Source organism: Triticum urartu, chromosome 7A (assembly GCF_056163025.1).
Source record: "Triticum urartu cultivar PI428250 chromosome 7A, HENAU_Tu73, whole genome shotgun sequence".
Taxonomy (NCBI): domain Eukaryota; kingdom Viridiplantae; phylum Streptophyta; class Magnoliopsida; order Poales; family Poaceae; genus Triticum; species Triticum urartu.
This window is the reverse complement of record NC_141879.1, coordinates 264,040,172-264,063,694: the sequence shown is the minus strand read 5'-3', so window position 1 is coordinate 264,063,694 and position 23,523 is coordinate 264,040,172. Positions and strand designations below refer to the sequence as shown.

The 23,523-nt window shown below is 48.6% G+C and overlaps 1 protein-coding gene across 1 annotated transcript; it reads left to right on the top strand.

The window, feature by feature from the left end:
- The first annotated feature begins 16,173 nt into the window (after positions 1-16,173).
- On the top strand, positions 16,174-20,392 carry LOC125529143 (myb-like protein X). The gene is made up of 3 exons (XM_087534483.1): positions 16,174-17,117; positions 18,416-19,553; positions 19,689-20,392. Exons 1-3 carry the CDS (start codon positions 16,995-16,997, stop codon positions 20,159-20,161), a joined length of 1,734 nt encoding a protein of 577 aa, XP_087390609.1. The 5' UTR covers positions 16,174-16,994; the 3' UTR covers positions 20,162-20,392.
- The last annotated feature ends 3,131 nt before the right edge of the window (positions 20,393-23,523 follow it).

Below are 23,523 nucleotides of genomic sequence, written 5' to 3'. Positions count from 1 at the left end.
AAGCTTGCACAAGACAACACACACATCCTAAAAGTGCATGGGTGGCACCTCTGGAAAGAAGACAAAATGCTTAACAATTCATCCCAAAGGGGCACAGGCATATCATGCACGAATTAAACATGGCAAAAATGACAAAAGTGCATGATGAACTAACGGATCTGCAATTTAACTCACGAAGCCTCCTTCTAACAGCATTTTGGGCATCAATATGAACTCAAATGCAAATAATGCAATGGAATGAAATGATGTACATGTCGAGACGAAGATTTTGATATATTATATGCCCAAATCGGAGCTACGGATGCAAAGTTACCGGCGGTCAAAGTATGCATAAAAAACTAGGGTTAGGGACGAAAGTCAACCGATCCTCCCAGATCCAGATCTGAGAGCACTGTTCACGCACGGATCCCGAGATCGCCGGAGTCGAGGTCGTGCTCGCCGGAGGTCTTGCCGGAGCTCGCCAGTGCCGGGGAAGGAGAGGAGGAGCCGGGGAAGGAGAGGAAGAGGCCGGCCTTGGCACGGGCCGGCTCGGGCGGTGGCCGGGGCGGCGGTCGCCGGCCGGCGGCTGGGCGGCGACGACGGCGGCTGCCGGCGGCGATGGAGCCGCGGTGGCGCGGGCGGTAGAAGACGGCGGCACGGGGCGGCGGAGGGAGTGGCCCGCGGAGGCGGCGGCGGTGGCCGGTTGTGGGCTTCGGGCCCGGCGGCGGGGGCGATGTGGTCCGCGCCACGTGGCGCGCGGCGAGTGGCGGGCTGCGGCGGCGGACGCTGTCCGGCCGGGGGAGGACACGTCCGTCGGCGCGGATCTGGAATTTTTTTTTAGACTAGGGTTTGGACGGGGAAGAAGATCCGAATGGAGGGGGTATAAATAGGCATAAGTAGAGCTAGGAGAGTCCAAATGAGGTGCGGTTTTCGGCCACGCGATCGTGATCGAACGCTCTGGGACATGGAGCAGAGTTTGGTGGGTTTTGGGCCAAATTTGAGGGGTGTTGGGCTGCAACACACACGAGGCCTTTTCGGTCCCTCGGTTAACCGTTGGAGTATCAAACGAAGTCCAAATGATACGAAACTTGACAGGCGGTCTACCGGTAGTAAACCAAGGCCGCATGGCAAGTCTCGGTCCAATCCGGAAATGTTTAACCCCCACACACGAAAGAAAGGTAGAAATGACCACCGGAGGAAAACGAAGCGCCGGAATGCAAAACGGACAACGGGGAAAAAGCTCGAATGCATGAGATGAACACGTATGTAAATGCAATGCACATGATGACATGATATGAGATGCATGAAAAAGAAAACAACACACGGAGACAAACCCGAACCCGAGGAAATAAATATAACTTAACGCCGGAAACGGCAAGAGTTGGAGTACAAATTGGGAAAGTATATCTGGGGCGTTACAACACCCCACCACTACGAAAAGATCTCGTCCCGAGATCTAGGACTGAAAGAACTCCGGGTACTCAGAACGGAGGTGATCCTCGCGTTCCCAGGTAGCTTCACGATCGGAATGGTGAGACCACTTGACTTTGAGAAATTTGATTGACTTGTTGCGAGTCTTGCGTTCAGTCTCTTCAAGAATAGCAACTGGGTGCTCACGAGAAGAGGGATCTTCTTGGAGCTCAATGTCCTCGAAGTTGACGGTGCGGTCAGGAGTCTTGAAGCACTTTCGAAGCTGAGAGACGTGGAACACATCATGAACATTTGCAAAGTTTGAAGGAAGCTCAAGTTGATAGGCGAGGTCGCCTCTCTTGCTGACAATCTTGAAAGGTCCCACGTATCTAGGGGCAAGCTTCCCTTTGATACCGAAGCGACGAGTACCTTTCATAGGAGAGACGCGGAGGTAAACATGATCTCCGATCTCAAAAGCCAAATCAAAGTGCTTACTATCATAGTAGCTCTTCTGGCGGGATTGGGCTGCTTTGAGGTTATCACGAATGACCTTGCACATTTCTTCTGCCTCTGTGATCAGGTCATTACCCAGCAGCTGACGCTCACCGGTTTCAGACCAGTTGAGAGGGGTACGGCACTTCCTACCATATAGAATTTCAAAGGGGGCCTTGCCCGAACTTGCTTGAAAGTTGTTGTTATAGGAGAATTCAGCATAAGGAAGACAATCCTCCCACTTCATGCCGAAGGAGATCACACAAGCCCTGAGCATGTCTTCGAGAATCTGGTTGACACGCTCGACTTGACCGCTCGTTTGAGGATGGAAAGCAGTGCTGAAGCGGATGCTGGTGCCCATGGCCTTCTGAAAAGAATTCCAAAACTTGGAGGTAAAGGTGCTGCCACGGTCTGAAGATATCACTTGAGGAATACCGTGCAGAGAGACAATGCGAGAGGTATAGAGTTCCGCCAATTGAGCTGCAGTGATCGACTCTTTGATAGGCAGAAAGTGAGCCACTTTGGTGAGCTTGTCGATGACAACAAATATAGCATCATTGCCACGCTTGGACTTTGGAAACCCAGTCACGAAGTCCATTTCAATGTGGTCAAACTTCCATTCTGGAATGGCAAGAGGTTGGAGGAGACCAACTGGCCTATGGTGTTCTGCCTTCACTCTTCTGTAGACATCACATTCATTCACGAATTGAGCGATCTCGCGCTTCATTCGAGTCCACCAATAAGCTTGCTTGAGGTCCTGATACATCTTCATGCTCCCAGGGTGGATGGAGAGAAGAGAATTGTGAGCCTCGTTCATGATCACTTTACGAAGTTCACCTTTGGGCACAACAATACGATCCTCGAAGAAGAGAGTGTCCTTGTCATCAAGGCGGTAGCACTTATACTTGGACTGACTCTTGGCAATCCCAATCTTCACCTTTTTCACCATAGCATCAAGAAGCTGGGCTTGGCGAATCTGGTCTTCTAAGGTAGGATAGACTTGAAGGTTGGCGAGGAAACCTTGAGGAACAACTTGCAGATTAAGTTTGCGGAAAGCTTCACAAATCTCGGGTTGATAAGACTTGAGAATCAAACTGTTGCAATAGGCCTTTCTGCTCAAAGCGTCAGCAATCACATTGGCCTTGCCTGGAGTATACTCAATACTCGGATTATACTCTTGAATCATTTCGACCCATCGAGTTTGCCTTAGGTTGAGATTAGGCTGAGTGAAGATGTACTTGAGACTCTTGTGATCGGTGAAAATGTCCACTTTTCTTCCCAATAGAAGATGTCTCCAAGTCAAAAGAGCATGCACAACTGCCGCCAACTCGAGATCATGAGTGGGGTAGTTCTTCTCATTAGGCTTCAACTGGCGAGATGTATAAGCAACAACTTTCTTCTCTTGCATCAATACTGCGCCAAGACCTTGGAGAGAGGCATCACAAAAGACCTCGTACGGCTTGGATTCATCAGGTGGAGTCAGAACTGGAGCAGTGATCAACTTCTCTTTCAAAGTGTTGAAAGCAATATCACACTCCGGAGACCAAACATACTTGACGTGCTTCTGAAGAAAATTTGAGAGAGGCTTCGCGATCTTAGAAAAGTTTTCAACGAATCTTCAGCAATAGCTTGCGAGTCCGAGAAAACTGCGGAGTTGCTTCACATTCTGAGGAGGTTCCCAATTCACAATTGCGGATACCTTCTCGGGATTCACGGAAATGCCCTTGGCAGAGATGATATGACCAAGATAAAGAACCTCATCGAGCCAAAATTCACACTTGGAGAACTTGGCATAGAACTGATGTTCCCTGAGCTTGTCGAGAACCAAACGCAAGTGCTTGGCATGATCTTCCTTGTTCTTCGAGAAAACCAGAATGTCATCGAGATAGACCAAAACGAAGTCATTGGTGTAGGCGTTGAAGATGAAGTTCATCATGCGAGAGAACGTCGGAGGAGCGTTGGCGAGGCCAAAAGACATGACAGTGTATTCATATGAGCCAAAGCTTGTTCTGAATGCTGTCTTGGGAATATCTTCTTCACGAATGCGAATCTGGTGATAACCCATACGGAGATCAAGCTTGGAGAATACTTGAGCACCTTTGAGTTGTTCGAACAGCTCATTGATGTTGGGAAGTGGGTATTTGTTCTTGATGGTCTTCTTGTTCACTGGACGGTAATCAACACAAAGTCGGTCCGTTCCATCCTTCTTCTTCACAAAAAGAACTCCACAACCCCACAGAGAAGTGCTAGGCCGGATGAGACCCAATCTTTCTTGCTCATCGAGTTGCTTCTTCAGCTCCTTCAATTCTTCAGGTCCGAGCTTGTAAGGACGTTTGCACACAGGTTCCGTGTCAGGCTCAAGTTCAATAACGAATTCAACTGGCCGGTGCGGAGGCATTCCTGGGAGCTCTTCTGGAAAGACGTCTGGATATTCGCACACGACTGGAATTTGAGAGATGGCATCTAATTCACCCTTCTCATTGAGAGAAAACAGACGGATGGAATTATCCCGAGCGGCAAAGATAATTACATCCTCAGACGAATGAGTCAATTGAATCTGCCTGGCAGCACAATCAAGTTGAGCCTTGTGCTTAGAAAGCCAATCCATCCCGAGAATAAGATCAATATCCGAGTTACCAAGAATCATTGGGGAAGCCAGAAACTTGAAATCACCCAACATGATAGAAATATCCGGAACTTCGTAGTTATCAAGCAAGCATCTACCCGGAGAGACGACTGCTAATGGCTTATGCATAACTTGAGAAAACCACCCATGCTTAGATGCAAAAGGTCTGGAAATGAAGCAATGTGATGCACCCGTGTCAAAAAGAACTTTTGCAGGAACATCGTTAACAGGAAGGTTACCCATGATCACATCTAACGAGTCCTCTGCCTGAGCTGCATTCACCATGTTGACCTTGGCGTACTTGGGGTTATGCTTGACCACAGCTGTACTTGCCGATCTCACAGGAGGAGGAGGAGGAAGACGCCTCTGGTTGAAACACTTGTTGGCATAGTGACCCTTCTGTTGGCACTTGTTGCACGTGACCTCTGAAAGCGGACGGTGATACGGAGTGCTCGATCTTTGAGCTTGAGACGAAGTCTTGTTCTGAACGCCTGGGTTGGGTGGGTGGGAAGAACCACTGCCACCTTTGCTCTTCTGCTGATACGGCTGACGGAACGGAGGAGAAGGAAGCCAAAACTTCTGCTGCTTGGCCACTTGAGTAGAGGAAGAAGGAGTAACATCTCTGACTCGCTTCCTGGAAGCATCACACCTCAACTGAGCAGCCTCTTGCTTCAGTGCCATGTTGTAGAACTCATCGTATCTCAAAGGCTCGAAGAGAACAAGAGCGAGATGAATATCTTCTCTGAGACCACCCCTGAACTGATATATCATGCTCTTCTCATAAGGCACGTCCTGCTTGGCAAAGCGGGCAAGTTTCTTGAACAATTTGTTGTAGTCATAGACAGACAAAGAGCCTTGCTTCAGGTTGCGGAATTCCTCACGCTTGCTTTCAACCACGCTCTGCGGAATGTGATGAGCTCGGAAATCTCGACGGAAATCATCCCAAGTAATAACACGTCCACCTCTGGAATCCTTGTACTGCTAGAACCATTCTGCAGCTTGATCTTTGAGTTGGAAGGAAGCGAACTTCACAAAGTCCTCAGGCCTGACGTTGCTGCACTCGAAATGCTTACACAGATCCACAAGCCAATCGTCAGCATCGGTTGCCTCAACACAATTACTGAAAGTCTTTGGCCCGTTAGCAAGGAACTGGTTGAGTGTAGCAAAGTGACTCTGACTGCTGCCTTGGTTCCCTTGACTGCCTTGATTGCGCTCTTGGAGAATTTGCATGATCAGCTGAGTGTTTGCATTGGTTGCGGCCATCACAGCTTGCCATGCCTCTGGAGGAGGTGGAGGCGGTGGCGGATCTTGATTCTGGTTCTGACTGGTGCTCTTAGCGGGAGCCATCCTGAAGAGGTTGACCACCGTTAGCACATAGACAGATAAATATTGAAGCTGAATCCAACGGAATGAAAATTGCAACATATAGTCTTCACATCCGAACAAAATGAACGAATGCATTTCTCTTGAAGTGGTCACATATTCCTAAATTGCGAAGCCACGAAGAATCAGGTAGAAGGGGTACAACAACGAGGGATGGAATCAACATATGACGTCGAAGCAAAACGAATGCCACAACTCGAAATAAAACCAAGGGTTGGCTTGCGGAATAAGCCGGAACAAATACACGATAGAAATTTCGTCCGAAGTTTTCGTGGTGGGACCTACACGGGCTCGATCGTACAGCACCATCATGTACAAGGCAGTGCACATGACATACGAAGCGTCCCCGAGTCAGCATAGCCAAGGACTCTTTAAGACACAACGAGACCACTGTAAAATCGACCGTGAATAGGCGAACCACTAGACGTCGAACCCCAATTTCATATCATACATCTGTCGGAAAGATATCCTAAGGCTACTTGAATTCCCACCTATGAAATTCCCGAAATTTTCCCGGTTATGCAATCAGGTGTTGGGGATACAGGGGAGCATAATATCTCACTCAAGCTAGCAAATCCTACATCCAGCTGTATCCATCCTTCAACACATAACCAAGAAACCTTCGGAAACCATCTATCTCAACCTTCGAAAAGCATCCGTTATACAAGTTATGGCGATACTCCCGAACTCCCGCCCCAGTACTGGGTGGCGTCGAGGTTATCTCACCAACGAACTGCATAAAGGAGATTTTCGATGTCGCGCACATATCTCAAGTATTCCAGAATTGCAACGATAAAATTGTGACGACAACACCTCGGAGCTCAACTCCCCGGGACACTGCCACAACCCCTAAAGACAGGAGGCACCAAGAACAATGTTCTCGTCACAAAACCATCGGAACAAAACCAAGATACTCGCGTGATCCTAAATTTTTTTTGTGAATTTTTAGAAGAGAAGAGTCAAAACTCTACGTCAGGATGCCTTACCAGAGCGATGAGGAGACTGGGAAGTAAAAAGAATTCCTAAGCTCTCCGATATATAATTCCTAAGGACTCAAAACATTTTTTTAGACACAACTCGGCTGCTAAAAACGATCAAGCAATGGGGCTCCTAAGGTCGGGGAAGGCTCTGATACCAACTTGTAACGCCCTCGATGCGGCTATATCTCCCACGTGTCGAGGCACGACTTAGAGGCATAACCGCATTGAAAGCAATGTCGCAAGTCAGGAAATCATTACACATCCCATGTACATAAATAATATAAAGGGGAGGTACGTAGTTGGCTTACACTCGCCACGTCACATCAAAGTACATAATTAACATCCATCATACAAATCACTCATGGCCCGTCTACGGTGCCAAAATAGAAAAGACCCCCAACATGCGACAAGGCCCTGAATCGATAACCCCAACTAGGCACCACTACTGATCGTCGGGAAAGGAAACATAATAGCGCTGAGAGTCCTCGTCGAACTCCCACTTGAGCTCGTACTCGTCACCTGGAGCGGAATCACCTGGACCTGCATCTGGAATTATAGTATCTATGAGCCACAGGGACTCAGCAATCTCGCACCCTCGCGATCAAAACTATTTAAGCTTATAGGAATGGATAAGGCGAGTATATGTGGAGCTGCAGCAAGCGACTAGCATATGTGGTGGCTAACTTATACGCAAAAGAGAGCGAGAAGAGGAGGCAAGGCGCGAGCGAGAATCTAGAGGAACAACCTGCGCAAGCATTACTCCAACACCATGTCCACTTCCCGGACTCCGCTGAGAAGAGGCCATCACGGCAACACACTCAGTTGATTCATTTTAATTAATTAAGGTTTAAGTTATCTACAACTGGATATTAACAAATTCCCATCTGCCCATAACCGCGGGCACGGCTTTCGAAAGTTCAATCCCTGCAGGGGGTCCCAACTTAGCCCATGACAAGCTCTCACGGTCAACGAAGGAATAGACCTCCTCCCAAGACATTCCGATCAGACTCGGTATCTCGGTAACTCAAGATACTTCGACAGGGTAAAACAAGTCCAGCAACACCGCCCGAATGTGCCGACAAATCCCGATAGGAGCTGCACATATCTCTTTCTCAGGGCACACTCAGATTGTCTAAACTTCCGGTAGGCCAGCCCAGAGTTGCCCCTGGTAGCCACCGGCGGCTGACGGTTTGGACCAACACTCAGAGGAGCACTGGCCCGGGGGGGTTAAATAAGATGACCCTTGAGTCTGCAGAACCCAAGGGAAAGAAAAGGCTAGGTGGCAAATGGTAAAACCAATGTTGGGCATTGCTGGAAAAGCTTTAATCAAGGCGAAATATCAAGGGGTTCCCATTATAACCCAACCGCGTAAGGAACGCAAAATCCGGGAACATAACACCGATATGACGGAAACTAGGGCGGCAAGAGTGGAACAAAACACTAAACGAGAGGCCAAGCCTTCCACCCTTTACCAAGTATATAGATGCATTAAGGTAACGTAGCAATATAATGATATCCCAACCAGTAAATAAATGTTCCAACAAGGAACGGCTCCAATCTTCACCTGCAACTAACAACGCTATAAGAGGCGCTGAGCAAAGCGGTAACATAGCCAATCAACGGTTTGCTAGGACATGGTGGGTTAGAGGTTTGACATGGTAATTAGGAGGCTAACAAGCAAAAGGTAGGCATCGTAGCATTGGCAAAGCAAGAGCGAGCAAACTAGCATAGCAAAGATAGTAGTGATTTCGAGGGTATGATCATCTTGCCTGCACAGTTGTCAAAGTTGACTGGATCCTCACAAGCAAACTCAACGGACTCCTCGGTAGCGAACTCGTCTCCCGGCTCTACCCAACAAGACAAACAAGCAACAAGGATACAATCAACCACGTGCAAGACCAAGCAATATGATGAAATGATGATATGCTATGCGGGATGCGATGCGGGATGCAAAATGCAAGATATGACAGGAAATGCATGAACCTGGCCTCAACTTGGAATTCCAAGGGTGCCACTGGATAGAGGGGATGAGATCGCTTGAAAACGATATAAAGATCATTGGAATCGGAGTTACGGTTTGGAAATGGCAAGCGTTTTAAGATATGACATCGGTCTGCGATTTACAGCAAGTAGGCATCTAAATGCAACGAAAAGAACATGCTACAGCCACCAAACATGACAACAAAATACATGGCAGGGATGCACACAAGATTCTTAACAAAATACTAGCACTGAGCCACGGCCAATTCATCCATTATGAGGTTCAAACAAGCATGGCAAAAACGCAAATGCAAAACAGATTCCAGACTTAGTGAAATTAACACTAGTCTGAAATTTCAGATCACGATGCTCTCTTCGGAGCAGCAAAACAACATGATAAATGACCTGAACATGACAAGTAAGAATATGGCATGGAGCTACTCAACAAGCTTAACAAAAGACCCAAAGTGAACTGGGGCCAAAAGGGTTCACAAAATATATTAACGGGCACACGAACATAGCATAAAACACAATCAGTTTTCAGACTTAGTGAAAACTGAGACATGCTGAAATATAACCCATGAAGGCATGTAAACGAGATCGATGCACTCACCATGGTGCAAGTCACAGCAAGGCAAGCATTCATCCATCAAGAAGGCACAAAATAAAATCTATACATGGCAAGAACAATGGCATAGCATGCACGGATCAACTACAACAACGCCGGCAAAATCGCAAACGAGTTGACGACCTGCCTAGATTCACCACGAAGCAAAAGTAGAGCTCGATTGAGTCAACCTAGAGCACTCCACATATGTAAAAAAGGACATGGATGGATAGAGCATAACATAAATATCAAAACTCCCTTACTCATCATCCTCAAAAGAGGCACGGAAACAAAACCCGAACCCGAGGATGACAACATGATGACATGATGACATGATATGAGATGCATGAAAAAGAAAACAACACACGGAGACAAAACCCGAACCCGAGGAAATAAATATAACTTAACGCCGGAAACGGCAAGAGTTGGAGTACAAATTGGGAAAGTATATCTGGGGCGTTACATTCTTCTAGGACTCAAAGCGTGAAACTCACAAGTTTGGATCTAGAACCGACTCGTATTGACGTTCCCCTGGGATAAGAATGGCATCTCTCCGAGAGAACAGTCCATGCGTCAATCCTGTTGACCGGATTTAATGACACACACACACACACATACTCTGATCACGAGTTAACCTCTTCCTAGAGATGAACGAATGTCACCAAGTTGCTCCTCGCGGACACTTATCCCACGTCAGTCGGGAAGGGCAATGCCAGAATCCATTGATATTTTGTTCAAACCTTGGTTGTCTGAAAGCGCTATGATGGGTACTGATTATTTCTGTAATCACTCGGGCCAAATTGCGTCTTTCACAAACTCGTTCTTCAAAATCACAACTGATTCGGGGGCTAATGTTGGAGACACACATAACAGGTAGGCCCACAAAGGGTCAAAGATCATAAAGCATGGGGTCCACATATCAGATGGGCCTAGAGCGTCACTCGGACAATCGACAAACCATCCACTCCAGCCATGACTTCGCGATGCATTGCCCGTTACAACTGTGTGTGGGTGTGGGGGGGTGTCCGTCGGCTTGCCATCGGATTCTTCTCCAGTCTCACCGTCTGCATCGCTACCGTTGTGACTGCGGGGGGGGGGGGGGTGTTGAGTATAATGTTTATTTAGGAAACATAGGATAGTGTAGGATTTGTTCCTGCCTTGACTTGTACTCCAATGTACTCCTATATATATGCCCATGAGGCTCAAGCAATAAAACAACGATTCCACCAATCCCTCTCGATCTCTTCTAACATATAAAATAGAAGAAATATTGAAAGGGAAGATGGTGGTGGAAAAGATACGGGAAAGACGCGAGCCTGCTATTACGTCGCAGGTGCATCCGTGGCCTACACCGCCACACGATATGGATGCTTTGTCTGTTGATGGAGCTTTTTTGGAGAAAAATTATACGGTGGTGGTGGGGATGATTCTTCAAAGACATGACGGCTTAGCTGTCTTATCTGCTTATCGATATCTATTCACTATAGGGACGCTTTGGAGACTGAGGTTCATGCATTGATGATTGGTATGACGCTCGCTCGTCAGCACATAGAACTATCAGTCACGGTTCATTCTGATGCGTCATCTGCTATATCATGTCTTTTCAATTCTAGTTTAGATCGTTCAGTTTATGGTTATTTAGTAGCTGAGATTAAATCCCTTATGATTGTTAGAGTGTTTATTCCCTAGAAATTACATATGTCTCAAAATAGCGTTGCAGATTGCCTGGCAAGATATAGTCGCTCTGAGCGAGCTACACAGCTGGCTCTGTAAAATACCCTTATGTACCGAAGAACTCTTGCTGGAGGATTGTAAGAACATCTCCAGCCGTTCGACCCCCAGGGGCTTGAAATAGCGTCGCCTAGGGGCGAACCGGCGATAAATTCGGCATGGGGGCGGTAGGTTTTCCAGCTGCCGCGCCAAGGTCGCCCCAGACGTCATTTTAAAAAAACCATACTCGGCCAAAATTCGGTCGAACACGACACGGAATTGGGTGAAATTTAGGCGTTCCATTGTTTTTTACATAATGGAAACATAATTTAAAAACAATATGAAAACAACAACTACTACTACGTCGCGCCGCCCACACGCCGAAGAGCTTGCCAAAAGTGCTGTAGTCGCCGCCGCCGTCATCATCGTCCTCCTCCTTCTTCACGTCGCCGTCGACCTTGCTACACCTGTCACCTTGGCGGACGGGTTTGGTTGGCGGTGGTGCCTCGTCGTCGCTATCCATGAGCACTTTGGTGAGCCGAAAGCCGTCCACAATTGGATTGAGAACCAGGGCGGCTGGTGCCCGGGCTGTCCGGAATTTTGGTTCGTCACTGGCATTGAAGGTTATGGCCGTGTCGTTCCAAGGGTGTATTGCTGTGACTTGGCAGACTTCGACGAGGTCGCGGAGGGCCCTTTTGCGCCGATTGTTTGAAGCGAAAGTCTCAAAGACCGTCAATACCCTGAGGTCGTCGCCTTCCGGGGGGTGTTGCTCTGAGGTATTTTTGGTGAGGATATCCTCGCCACTCTTGGCCACTTACCAGAGTATCCAACATGCTCTAAGGCTGTGGGTAGGTATGGTATCCGGTGTTGTGTGTATTTTGCATGGCCTATCGAGCCATCCCTCTAGAACAGTGCTGCGCCCCGTAATGGGTTTAGATTTCTTTATTGCTGTGTCGGACGCCCCGTGAGGGCGCATCCTTTTTGCCCGGACGAAGGGTTGCATGGAAACTGGTGGTTCCCAGTGAGTTGCCTGAGTTTTCCAGGTACTTTCCATTGCGCGGTACTTCTGTACTATGGTTGCCAAGTCCGCGAAGTGTAACACGTGATGGCGGTTGATGGCGTTGAGGATACCTTCATCCGTACAATTACTGCAGAATATTGAGAGCACGTCTTCGTTGCGGCAATCTTTAATCTTGTCCTTGACAAGGAGGAATATGTCCCAAAAGTGATGGACTGTTTCCTGAGACTGCTGCCGTAGATATGTGAGATCGCGTATATCTGGGTGGGTGGGTGGATTTAATCCGAATCCTGACCCAATTTGGGATCCGGAGTTTGAGAAATTTCCTACTTGATAGTTCGGGCTCCGGGAGATCGATCGATTTTTCAGGTCTACCGTCTGATTCCGGGCTTGGAGAGCAAGGCATGCCGTTCCGCGGATATGTATCCGGCTCTTCGAGCTCGGAGATCCGAACATAGTTCGTCCTCAGTATAGAGGGAGACTTGTTGTTTTGCTCCTCTACTAGCGTTATCTGATGGGTGATCGGTGGAGATTTGATTTCTCTCTGATCGGGTTTAAGCCCAATCCGATCGTAGTCTGTAGCAACCCCCAAGGCGGCGATGCGATCCAGGAGTTCGTTCAAGGACGACAATTCTGTTGGATCCATCCGTTTGGAGTATTCGGAGTCAATTCGAAGGCGATTTTCGATGACCCGAGAAGTCATCGTCGGCTCACCAGCCGAACGGGCGGTCATGATGAAGCCACCCAGCCGGAGGGTTTGGCCTGGGGCCAGAGCTCCTTCGGCGGTGATATTGTCCTTGATCACAAGGTGAGCCATCAACCCTGACTTCGACGTCACAGTGGAACTCTCAATGAAAGCACCAATGTCGGTGTCAAAATCGGCGGATCTCGGGTAGGGGGTCCCGAACTATGCGTCTAAGGTTGATGGTAACAGGAGACAGGGGACACGATGTTTACCCAAGTTCGGGCCCTGTTGATGGAGGTAAAACCCTACATCCTGCTTGATTCATATCGATGAGTATATAGGTTACAAGAGTGGATCTACCACGAGATCGTAATGGCTAAAACCCTAGAAGTCTAGCCTATGTGATTATGATTGTTTCTACAGACTAAAACCCTCTGATTTATATAGACATTGGAGGAGACTAGGGTTATACAAAGTCGGTTACAGAGAAAGGAATCTTCATATTCGAACGCCAAGCTTGCCATCCACGCCAAGGAGAGTCCCATCAGGAGACGGGTGAAAGTCTTCGGTCTTGTATCTTCATAGCCCATCAGTCTGGCCCATGTCCAACAGGCCGGACGCCCGAGGACCCCTTAGTCCAGGACTCCCTCAACGATGACGCCACGCTCGTCGTGGTCGTGGCTCCGAGCAGCAATCTCCTCGAAGGCGCGGCGCTGGCGCTCCATCTCCAGTGGGACGTAGTCCTCCCGCGCCCACTTGAGGGCAGCCTCGTCGTTGGCGGCCATGTCCACGTGATCCTTCTTCACGGCTCCGGCTCCGTCTTCGGCTTGACGAGGCGGGAGGAGGGAGCAGAGGGGCCCCGTCCTCGGCGGGCTCGGGCTTGACGTTGGCGAGCGCCGACGAACTGGAAGAGCGAGAGGAGGAGGAGGAAGAGGACCCACCCGTCATGCGCCTCAGCAACCAAGGGCTGCCGCTCCGGTGGGGGTCCGGGGACAGGGCCGCCGGGTACTCGAGCGGCGGCTCGTTGCCGCCCTCGAGGTGCTCGAGGACGGCGTGGAGCATGCGCCCGAGGCGCCCCACCACAGGCGGCGGCTGTCGGTGTTGTGGCGCCCCTCACCGGCGCGTTGTTGGTGGAGGCGAGCTGCTCCTCATGGCGGCATTGAAAGTACGCCGCCCAGTACGTGTGATTGCTGGCGGCATACTCTGGGAGGCCCCGCACCTCCTCCGGCAGGGAGGCCCGAATACGCGCGATTTCGGCATGGAAGCGGTCGGCTTCGGTCGGCTGCAGGGGGACGGGGACGCCTCCGGCACTGAGCCTCCACCGCCCCGGCACGCGCATGTCAGGCGGCACCGGGTAGTTCGCCTCCTACAGAAGGTAGGCCTCCCACTCGTGCTGGTGGCGGCGGCCGAAGTCATTGGCTACCGCTCCATCGCCGGGGAATCGCTCTCCCATTGGCTATAGTCAATGTTGGGGATATCGCTTATCAGGAACTTATCGGTCGACCCATGATAAGGGGTAAATCGGCCAGTTTATCGGCATATCGGTCGATTTATCACCATATCGGCTGATTTATCGACTAATTTATCTTATCGGTCTGACAGCGGTAAGCGATAAATCGGCCGATTTATCGACATACCGGAAGATATCTTGAACAGTGGCTATAGTAGATGCGGTGGATGTAGACGGGGAGAGAGAGAGAGACGAGATGGGGGTGTCGGCGGCAAGAGAGGGACTGCGGGCGAAGGAGAGTGTGTCCACCGCGAGGGAGGGGCGGCTTTTATAGCCGGCGAGCGGGCGACAGACGTGTGTACGCGTGGCGGGAGGGGGCGGGGCGCGTGTCGCGGCGGCATCACTGCGCCGCCTGTGAGGAATCAATGGAAGGCTACCGCCGGTCAGCCTTCGCATTGATTCCCCGCGGGAAACCGAAGCGATGAGGACGACGAACACGCGCGGGCGGGTTGCTGACTCGGTGGGCTCGCCAGGTTTTCGTGCCAAAACTGTTTTCTCCAGCGCCCCGGGCGCCCCCAGCACGTCGGGTTCGGCCTGGGTTCGCCAGCGTTAAATTCGGCCCTAATCGACAGAAAATGGGCTTCTGGGGGCGCGTCTGAGCCGATTTTTCGACGCTAGCGATAAAAAAGGCCTTGGGGGGCTTGTTGGGGACTTGGCTGGAGATGCTATAACTCTATCTTATTGGAATAAATTATTATTGATCTCGCAAAAAAAATTACTGAAGAAAGAATGAATGGGTGTTTGTTTCGAGGGACTTTTGTAGAAAAAGTCCTTTTAACCAAACAGGAGGGGCTACTAGGATTAAAAGTTGCCTTTTGGGACTAAATGAAGAAGACTTTCAAGGAGAGTCTTTTTTAAGACTTTTCCAACAATGCCCCTCCATGCACCCATTGGCCCGCCGTCCCATGGTGTTGTTTGGTTGTTATTTTTCTGTATACTAGGGGTAACATGGTCATTTAATAACCTCTAAGAAGGGATTAAGGACTTTTTAATCCCTGGAAACAAACAGAGAGGGACTTTTTAGAGACTAAGGACTTTTTAGTTGGGACTAGAAAAAATTTTAGGACTAAGAGGGTGTTTGTTTCCAGGGACCTATTGGTTTAGGGACTTAAAAAAGTCCCTATAAGTCCCACCTAAACCAAACACAAGGGACTTATTGGGACTTATTGTGGTGATTTGGGACTTATCAAATAAGACTCTCAGGGAGGAGCTTATTGGGACTTATCCCGAGCCGGACCTACCCCACGTCGCTCCAGGCTCGTTCCCCGCATGCCGCCTGCCTCTCGGTCCAATCGCCGCCGCCGCCCGGCCTCTCGCCCCGTCGCCGCCCCGCCTCTCGCCCCGTCGTCGCCCCGTTGCCGCCCGGCCTCTCGCCCCGTCGCCGCCACCGCCCGGCCTCTCGCCCCGTCGCCGCCGCCGCCCGGCCTCTCGCCCCGTCGCCGCCCCGCCTCTCGCCCCGTCGCCGCCCCGCCTCTCGCCCCGTCGTCGCGCCGTCGCCGCCCCGCCTCGGTTCTGTCTGCCTCAGTTCGTTGCAGCGGTGCCTCCAATCGCCGGACAGGCCCTCTCCTGAGCCTCGTTGCAGCGGTGCAACATGGACTTATAAGTCCAGGTAGGGATTCAGGACTTATAAGTCCCTGTAAACAAACAGGTAGAGACTCTATGACTTATAAGTTGAGACTTAAAAAAATCCTAGAACTTATGAAACAAATAGGGCCTAAGACTTTTTAGTTGGGACTAGAAAATGTCGTAGGACTTATAAATCAAACAGGGCCTGAATACACTTAGTTGCCCAAAGACGCCTGCCACCACACATGGCCTGGTTACGCAATCGGAAGTGAACCTCACTATCGATACTGCTGCTTTGGGGATCTTCGGTGCGGCGAAGCAAGGCTAGCAAGAGGAGGACGGAAGAGGATACAGCCCACGCTCCATTCCTCTTCCTCCTGGCAAAATATCCGCACGAGTCCTACCGCGTGCGGCGGCCGGAAGGAATTCGCTCGGATTGAGCGCTCCACCGCTGGGATCCCGCCGTTGTTCGCGCGAGAATCCACCTCTACCGGGTCTGCGATCCTCGCATCGCGGCTTCCCGTCACATCTTGACCGAGGAATTTCTGTGGAGCCGCCGTGGAGTCACCGGAGGCTTCTTCTGCGGTGTCCAGGGCGGCTGGGTCCTGTCGCGTTCGGGGTTGATGCGCGGCGTCTCCGGCGCCACTGCTGCGACGTTCGGCGAGACTGGTGCTTCAGATCGCGGAGCCGGCCCGGGGTTGTCCTTCCACTTGCTGTGGCTGTGGTTGGGGATCGGTGGTGGGGAGTAAAGCCTGGGGAGTGAGCAGATGGAAGAGGACTGTACTTTACTATTTTCGCTACCACTTGGATTTCGCTCCAGTTAGAGAGTAGATTAGCCTTATCTTGCTTGCCGATCAGAGCTTATAGTGGTCTTGTCGTGTTCGCCGGAGCAGGTTCTTGGTGGTTTTGGGGAGCAGTCGCTTAATTGCTGCAAGCAGAAGCATAATCGGGAGTTGGTTTGTCTGAGGAACCAGTCTGTGTGTGGTAACTTGAGCCGTGGAATCGCGCAAATCCAGCTTTGCAGGGTTGCTGCAGCTGGATATGGTGCATGCGAAGAATCTGGAGAGCTTGTTCGATTGCTTTGCGTCACACAATGTCTCGGTGCTTCCCATTCCCGCCTCCCGGGTATGAGGCAAAGCCCAGGAGTGAGCATAAGGATCTGCTAAAGAAGGTTCATGCTTTTACCTTTAAAATCACTTGCAAATAAGGCTGCACTTTATGCTTCACACAACTAGGCGGTGCTAGACTAACTATACAGTCGGTGAGAGGATGAACATGCCTGAAATGAGAAGGGACTTGTCCTGCTGTTTGCGGGTTAACATGTACTGAATCATCTTCATCTATTGCAAATAGAGAGTGGATGTTGATATATTCTTGTTAGTGAGGTTATTTTCTTGTGTAGAGACTGTTTGCCATTTTGTGTGCGTGTTTTTGAAATATTGTCTGTATCTAGCAGGAGTCACAGCTACAGTATTTAGATTATTTTCTTGTTCTTTGCTTACAAGGAAGGTGGCCATAAGTTCGTATGTAGTGAAGCAACTTATATAGCATTCCATGATACTATGGAACTAGCTCACATATTTGCAAAATGTTCGAGGCTTAATTAATGTTTGAGGCTTAATTAATTATAAAGAGGGGGAGAACATTTGCTTATTTAAAGATTAGAAAAGCCTATATATTTTTTATTGCTAGCAGACATGTTCCTTTTACTGTCACAAAACATAAAACAGGAAAAGACCAGCCCTACAGTATTTCTCTTTATATTTGCCCCTTTGTAATCTAGGTTGGGAATTTGGGATGGGTGGTTATTTTTTAGAGCAACACTATTTCCTGCCTTAGAAGGACAGCCTATCCTCACGATAGTTCATATGCTTCAGTTATGCTGGATCATTAAGATATTCACTAACTAATCTTTATACCGTGAATCCGTGATCTACAAAATACCCATATGTTCAAATTTCATGTTGCCCTTGCTGAAATTGTTTCTCTAGCCTCTACTACTATGAAAATGGCTACCCTGCTAATATGGCAAGACTTGGATATCCACTTTTTACTATCTTATAATGCTTTGTACTAACTATTAATGCACGTTCCTACTATTCTTGTATTACCTAGAGTACATGGGTATAAAGTGTAAATGTTTTCTTGGAGACGTTGGTCTACTTGAAGTATGCTTTCCTTGTGATCCATCTCTAGAATTATTCGTCCACACGGAACTTAAATCCTGGCTTAGATCAATGCAATATATCCTCGATCATCAAGCTTGGTGTAACATATATGGCTGATTATCTGTGCATGTAACATGATGGTGTTTGATAGAAAACCGCAGTGAGGTCTTGATTTTATTATTGTTTGTATTGAATATGTACTCTTTTACCTTTATTTGGTTTAATTGTATTAATATTCAACCTGTGGCACCATTTCTACATTTACTGTTATTAACAATTAATCTGTGGCAACTTTTTTCAGGAAAATCACAAGGCAAAGAAGCACAAAAAGGAAAAGACGGATGGGGGCAAAAGAGAAAGAAAAGAAAAGGATCGTGCTTATAGGAAAGATAAGCACAAGAAGAAACACAAAAGAGAGAAGCACAAAGATAGGAGAGAGAAGAAAGAAAGAGATAAAGACAAAAGACAAAATTTGGAACTGGGAACCCAGAAGAAGGATGATCTTGACAATAGAAGACCCAAACAGACAGTGCATAATGAAGCAGTCAAATATAGCAAACATAAAGATGAGTTGGCTACCCAGATCACAGGCCAAGAAGGTCATGCAAACCGCACCAGGAGTAATACTGGCAAGTTGCTTCCTCGAAGCATCGAGTCCTTTGGTGTTGTAGGTTCTAAAGAGAAGGAACGAACTTCTATCAGTAGAGTGAATGGGAAATCCAGGCAAATTGCTCAGCACAATCATGCCAGTGAAAAGGGAAAGAATAAAACTGGAATCTTGAGTGGTACCAGCCTTCAACTTGGGTCAGCTGAAAAACGTTCTACCAGAATACATGGTAGTAGTGGAGTGGGCCTGCAACAGGATAGCTCTAAAGGTATATTTGTTACTACCACAGCCTCTCAACAGAAGTGCAGAATTACGCCAAGTGCAAATGCTGCGCAGAGAACTGAACAAGTGGACCAACATCCAGATGGTTCTTCTCATTCTGCATATGGAAAAAGTGACAGCGTGAGCACCAAGTGGATGGCAGAGAATAAAAATGGGAATGCCGACAATTTTCATTTCGGGATGGATAAGCAATCGGCAAGAGGCAAAAGTGGAGCAGATCAAGGGATTGCAAAGATTAAGGAGGCAAAAGCTAATCATCAGAAGAGTGTTAAAGATGGAGATAAAAGGCATGGTGTAAATCAGAAGGTTGTTAAAGACACAGATAGAGATTGCAATGTAAGGAAAAGAAAGGCTAAAGATGGTAATGAAGGCAAAACCAGGGAGAAAAGAAGTGCTATAGATGAACAGAAACACAGAGAGCTTGACGGAGATGGGGCAAGCAAGAACTATATTCATGATCTAATGGACTTGGCTCATCTTAATGGGAACAAGTTCACTTCTGATGATTTCAAGAAAAGGAAAGGCTTAAACGCTAACAGTTCTCTACATGGTGAGTTTCTTTACTCATTATGGCGGGGCTGATTTTATATGTGTGTGTTCTCCTTGGAAGCATACGCTTAGATTTAGATAGCCTTGTAGCTATGATTTTGATTTTATTTTAGGCTCACTTCCATAATGTTGGCAGATCATCAAAGTATGCCAATGACTAAGATGCCAAGGACGTCTCCTGCCAATCATCTTTGTGTGAATGGGGAAATGTTGAAGCATTCTCAAGGAACTGCGCCTACATTACCAGTGGGCACAAACCCTCGTGAGGCAGGCATGCTTGAAGATAGCAAGGAATGCATCAAAAATGGCATGACCGGCCTCCTCAACCTAGAGGAACACAATTCTGCAGTCTCTCCATCCAGCTATGGCAGCAGTGAAGTCTCTCTGACGCCAGCTCACCCTGATACCAAGTATCTGAGCCATGTGTACTCCGTACCAGCGGCCGACGACCGCTCAGAGTACATTGATCAAGACTGGCTGTTTTCGGGAGACCGTGTTCACCAGAAAACAACGATGCTTGAGGCCGCAGAAGCACCCCAGGTCTGGGCTGAAGCACAGCTGATCGATTCTGCTGATGTAGTTGCTCTGCCTTATGTTGTTCCTTTGTAATGTGAAACTCCTCCTTCATAGTTTTGGGCTATGATCAGGAAGCGCAGAAGATAGGATTCACTTATTCGTTTTGCTGTCATGCCAGCATGGTTTTATTGGCGAGATTTCTGGCCACTAAACTGCTAGTGACACTAGTTGAGGTTTTATTGTCTGTAAGGTTGTGCTGCATATCAGATGATACGACGGCCAACGGGCACACTTGAGATTCTGTACATGAAGCGTTTTGATTCAGCGACAAGTGTTGCTCCTGCTGTACCGCCAGACAGTTTGGCGTTTTTCTTTCTTTTGCGAAAAGACAGTTTTGGCGTTGTATTCGTGAATTTTTCACGAAAGAAATGTTTAGAGGCCAAGGAACTCGAAACACGAAAAATGAAGTGTCAAGATCCTGTTATTGTGCTTGAACAAGAGCTTGTTCTGAGTTTTGTGGCCTGTGTTTGTTTGAGTATCCGTTCATTTTTTTTTTGAAACTAGGCAAAAGATTTACCATTTTCATTGATTGAGAGAGAAGTTTTAGAGGTTAAGGTGCAAGGCTGAATTACAACAATCACTCTCGCGGCATTATGTTATTCAAATGCCTCGCTCCTTTAATCCTAGCAACGGCGACTCCCACCGGATTGTTACGAAAGATTTGTGCATTCCTCTCTTTTCATAACTCCCAAGAGATGAGCAGCATCAAGGAAGCAAGCGGCCTTCGCGATTGGGTCTTCTTGTTAGCATTGTGGCTCCACCACTCTTTTATGGAAGTCGCATCACTCCAATTGGAAGGATGCACATCATGGAGACCAAGCCAATCTTTGATCATACGCCAAACTCTGATAGTGTATCGGCATTGGAATAGAAGGTGGGTTGTTGACTCCTGAACTTGCTTGCATAGTGGACAAAGATTACAGTTTGGCCACCCACGACGCTGAAGCCTGTCTGCCGTCCAAATCCTATTGTTGATTGCCAGCCATGCGAAGAACTTGCATTTAGGAGATGCCCAAATCTTCCAAACGGTCGGAATCATGGTCGTGTCAGTATGACCATAAAGCTGCGCTTTGTAGGCCGCCGCCGCCGAGTAGTGGCCGTTAGTAGTGAACTTCCAAGTGATAGTGTCGGGCATGTCAACGTTAAGGTGGACATGGGAGACCCTCTCCCAGAGGGTGACAAACTCAAAGAGATGTTCGACGGTGATGCCCTGAGTAATGTCCACCTAGGAAGTCCAAAAATTGTCGTGCAGAGCCAATCGAACCGAGCAATTCTTCTTCTTCAACAAGCCATAGATTTTAGGAACTATGTCCTTGGGCCTAATCCCATCGAGCCAAGGGGACTCCCAAAACTTGGCACGCATGCCATCCCCAATTTGGACCTTGGTAGCTGCGGCAAAGATATCTCGGTCATTGTCATCACAAGGGGTTCCCAAGCCAACCCATGGCTTGTCTGGATGAAGCCACTCATCCTACAGTCATCGAAGGCGAAGGGCAGTGGAAAATTTGTCAAGATTTAGGATTCCAAGCCCTCCATGCATCTTGGACTTGCACACTTGCTTCCAGTTTATCTTGCATTTTCCACCGGTGACCTTCTCACAACCTGTCCAAAGGAAAGCACATCTGAGGGCATCAATTTTCTGCTTGACCTCCACCGGTAAATCTAGCGTCATCATGTAGTAGATAGCAATCGATGTGTCGTATTAGTTTGGCAGTGCCATGGGCATGGTTTATGCTCTGCAGTTTGAGATTCCAAGTTTGCTATTTTAGCATCAAACTGATTGCTAACTCTCTTGTAACAATTCGGTTTAGCCGATGCTAGGTGCCGGCCGACTGGTCGCCCTACATCCTTTGGATCAGCTGCCCTCCTGACACACAGGATTGCATGGGGTTGTCTCTCTCGCCCTGTTCCTCCCGCGGTTCGTGGTCACGAGTAAGGGGAAAAACAGATACACCACCACGCGCACACGTAGCTTCACGTCCCACGGCGTCTACGCACCACTCGCCGTCGTGCACCGGCACTCGACGTGCTGGGACATAGCCTAGATGTAGCTAAGCTAAACCTGCTCCCAGACGCCACAATATGCAGCTCTGATGGACCATGGTTCCTGCTCCGCTCGTTTTCGCCACCCCAATCTTTGGCCTGCTCATGACTCCCGTCGCCGCCACTCGCCATCGTTGGTTCGTCGTGTTTCAACAAAGTCGTCACTGGTTGTAGCTTTTGCGCTCTGCGGATGCAGCAAAAAAAGTATTCGTCGTGCTTGTGGTCGCCATCGAGGAATATGTTGGTTCCAACAAAATTTGACACCGGTCCTAGCTTTCATTGCGGCGGGTTGTAGCATTTCTAGCCACAGTGGGAGGATCTTCAGCAGTAACATCGAGTCCAACTCAGTAAATTTGCCTATGTGACAATGAGTTAATGAGAAGAGAGATAGTTTAAGTAACTTAGCTAGTTACTCATACTAGAAGTAACATCACACATACCAATACAATATGAGTTTATAACCTAATAAATAAAGCTTTGCATAACACCACACTTATGTTACTACCCACTACGAAGGTAGTAACATAGTCTAGGGATATGTGTATGTTACTAGTGTATGTTACTCTCCACCGTGGCTAGTCCACGCTTGAGGCGCTGGTTCCAGAAAATTTGGTTGCGGTTTCAATAAATGAAGTTGCTGGTTCCAGTAAACGCAGTCGGCGAAAGCCCTTGTCGTTCCAGCTTCCTTCCATGCCGGTTCCAGCACATGGCACCCATGGATACAACATCTCCCGTGGCTGTTTCCAGCACACAAAAAGGCAGTCGATGCAACATTGCTTCCGCGGTCAATTCCGACATCTTGCAGCACCTGCAGACGGTGAGTGCAACTGTTGTATTCCGACTGCAACTACACAACCCTCAATGCGATTACTCGTGGCGAGAAAGGGATTGTGATGCGGAGCATCCTGTACATCACCATGTCAAGAGCCCGTTCGGCGAGTGACACGTGTGACATCTACTTCACATACACAAAGGTGAATCATCTCCTTTACATGTGCTCACTTGACCCCTTCGAGGATGGTATACTACTTGACACTTCTCCCATGTGCATGCATAGATATTGTCGGAGCTTCACGGATGTTGAGGAGGAGTGCAAGCGCCAAGGAACAACCACATGATCCGCGAGGGAAGCCTGGAAGCGACGACGAAATAAGACGGAGTTGCTGAAGCTATAGTGGCCGGATATCCGGGCCAGAGGCCGGACATCCGGTGCCTAGGCAGCCGCGCAGGAGCTACCCAACAGACAGCCGAAAACATCAGTGGCTGGACATCCGGCGCTTCAACAACGGCCCGACATCCGGCATCCTACCCGGAAATCCGGCAACGTCTATCCAGAGAAGGACTGGAACGAC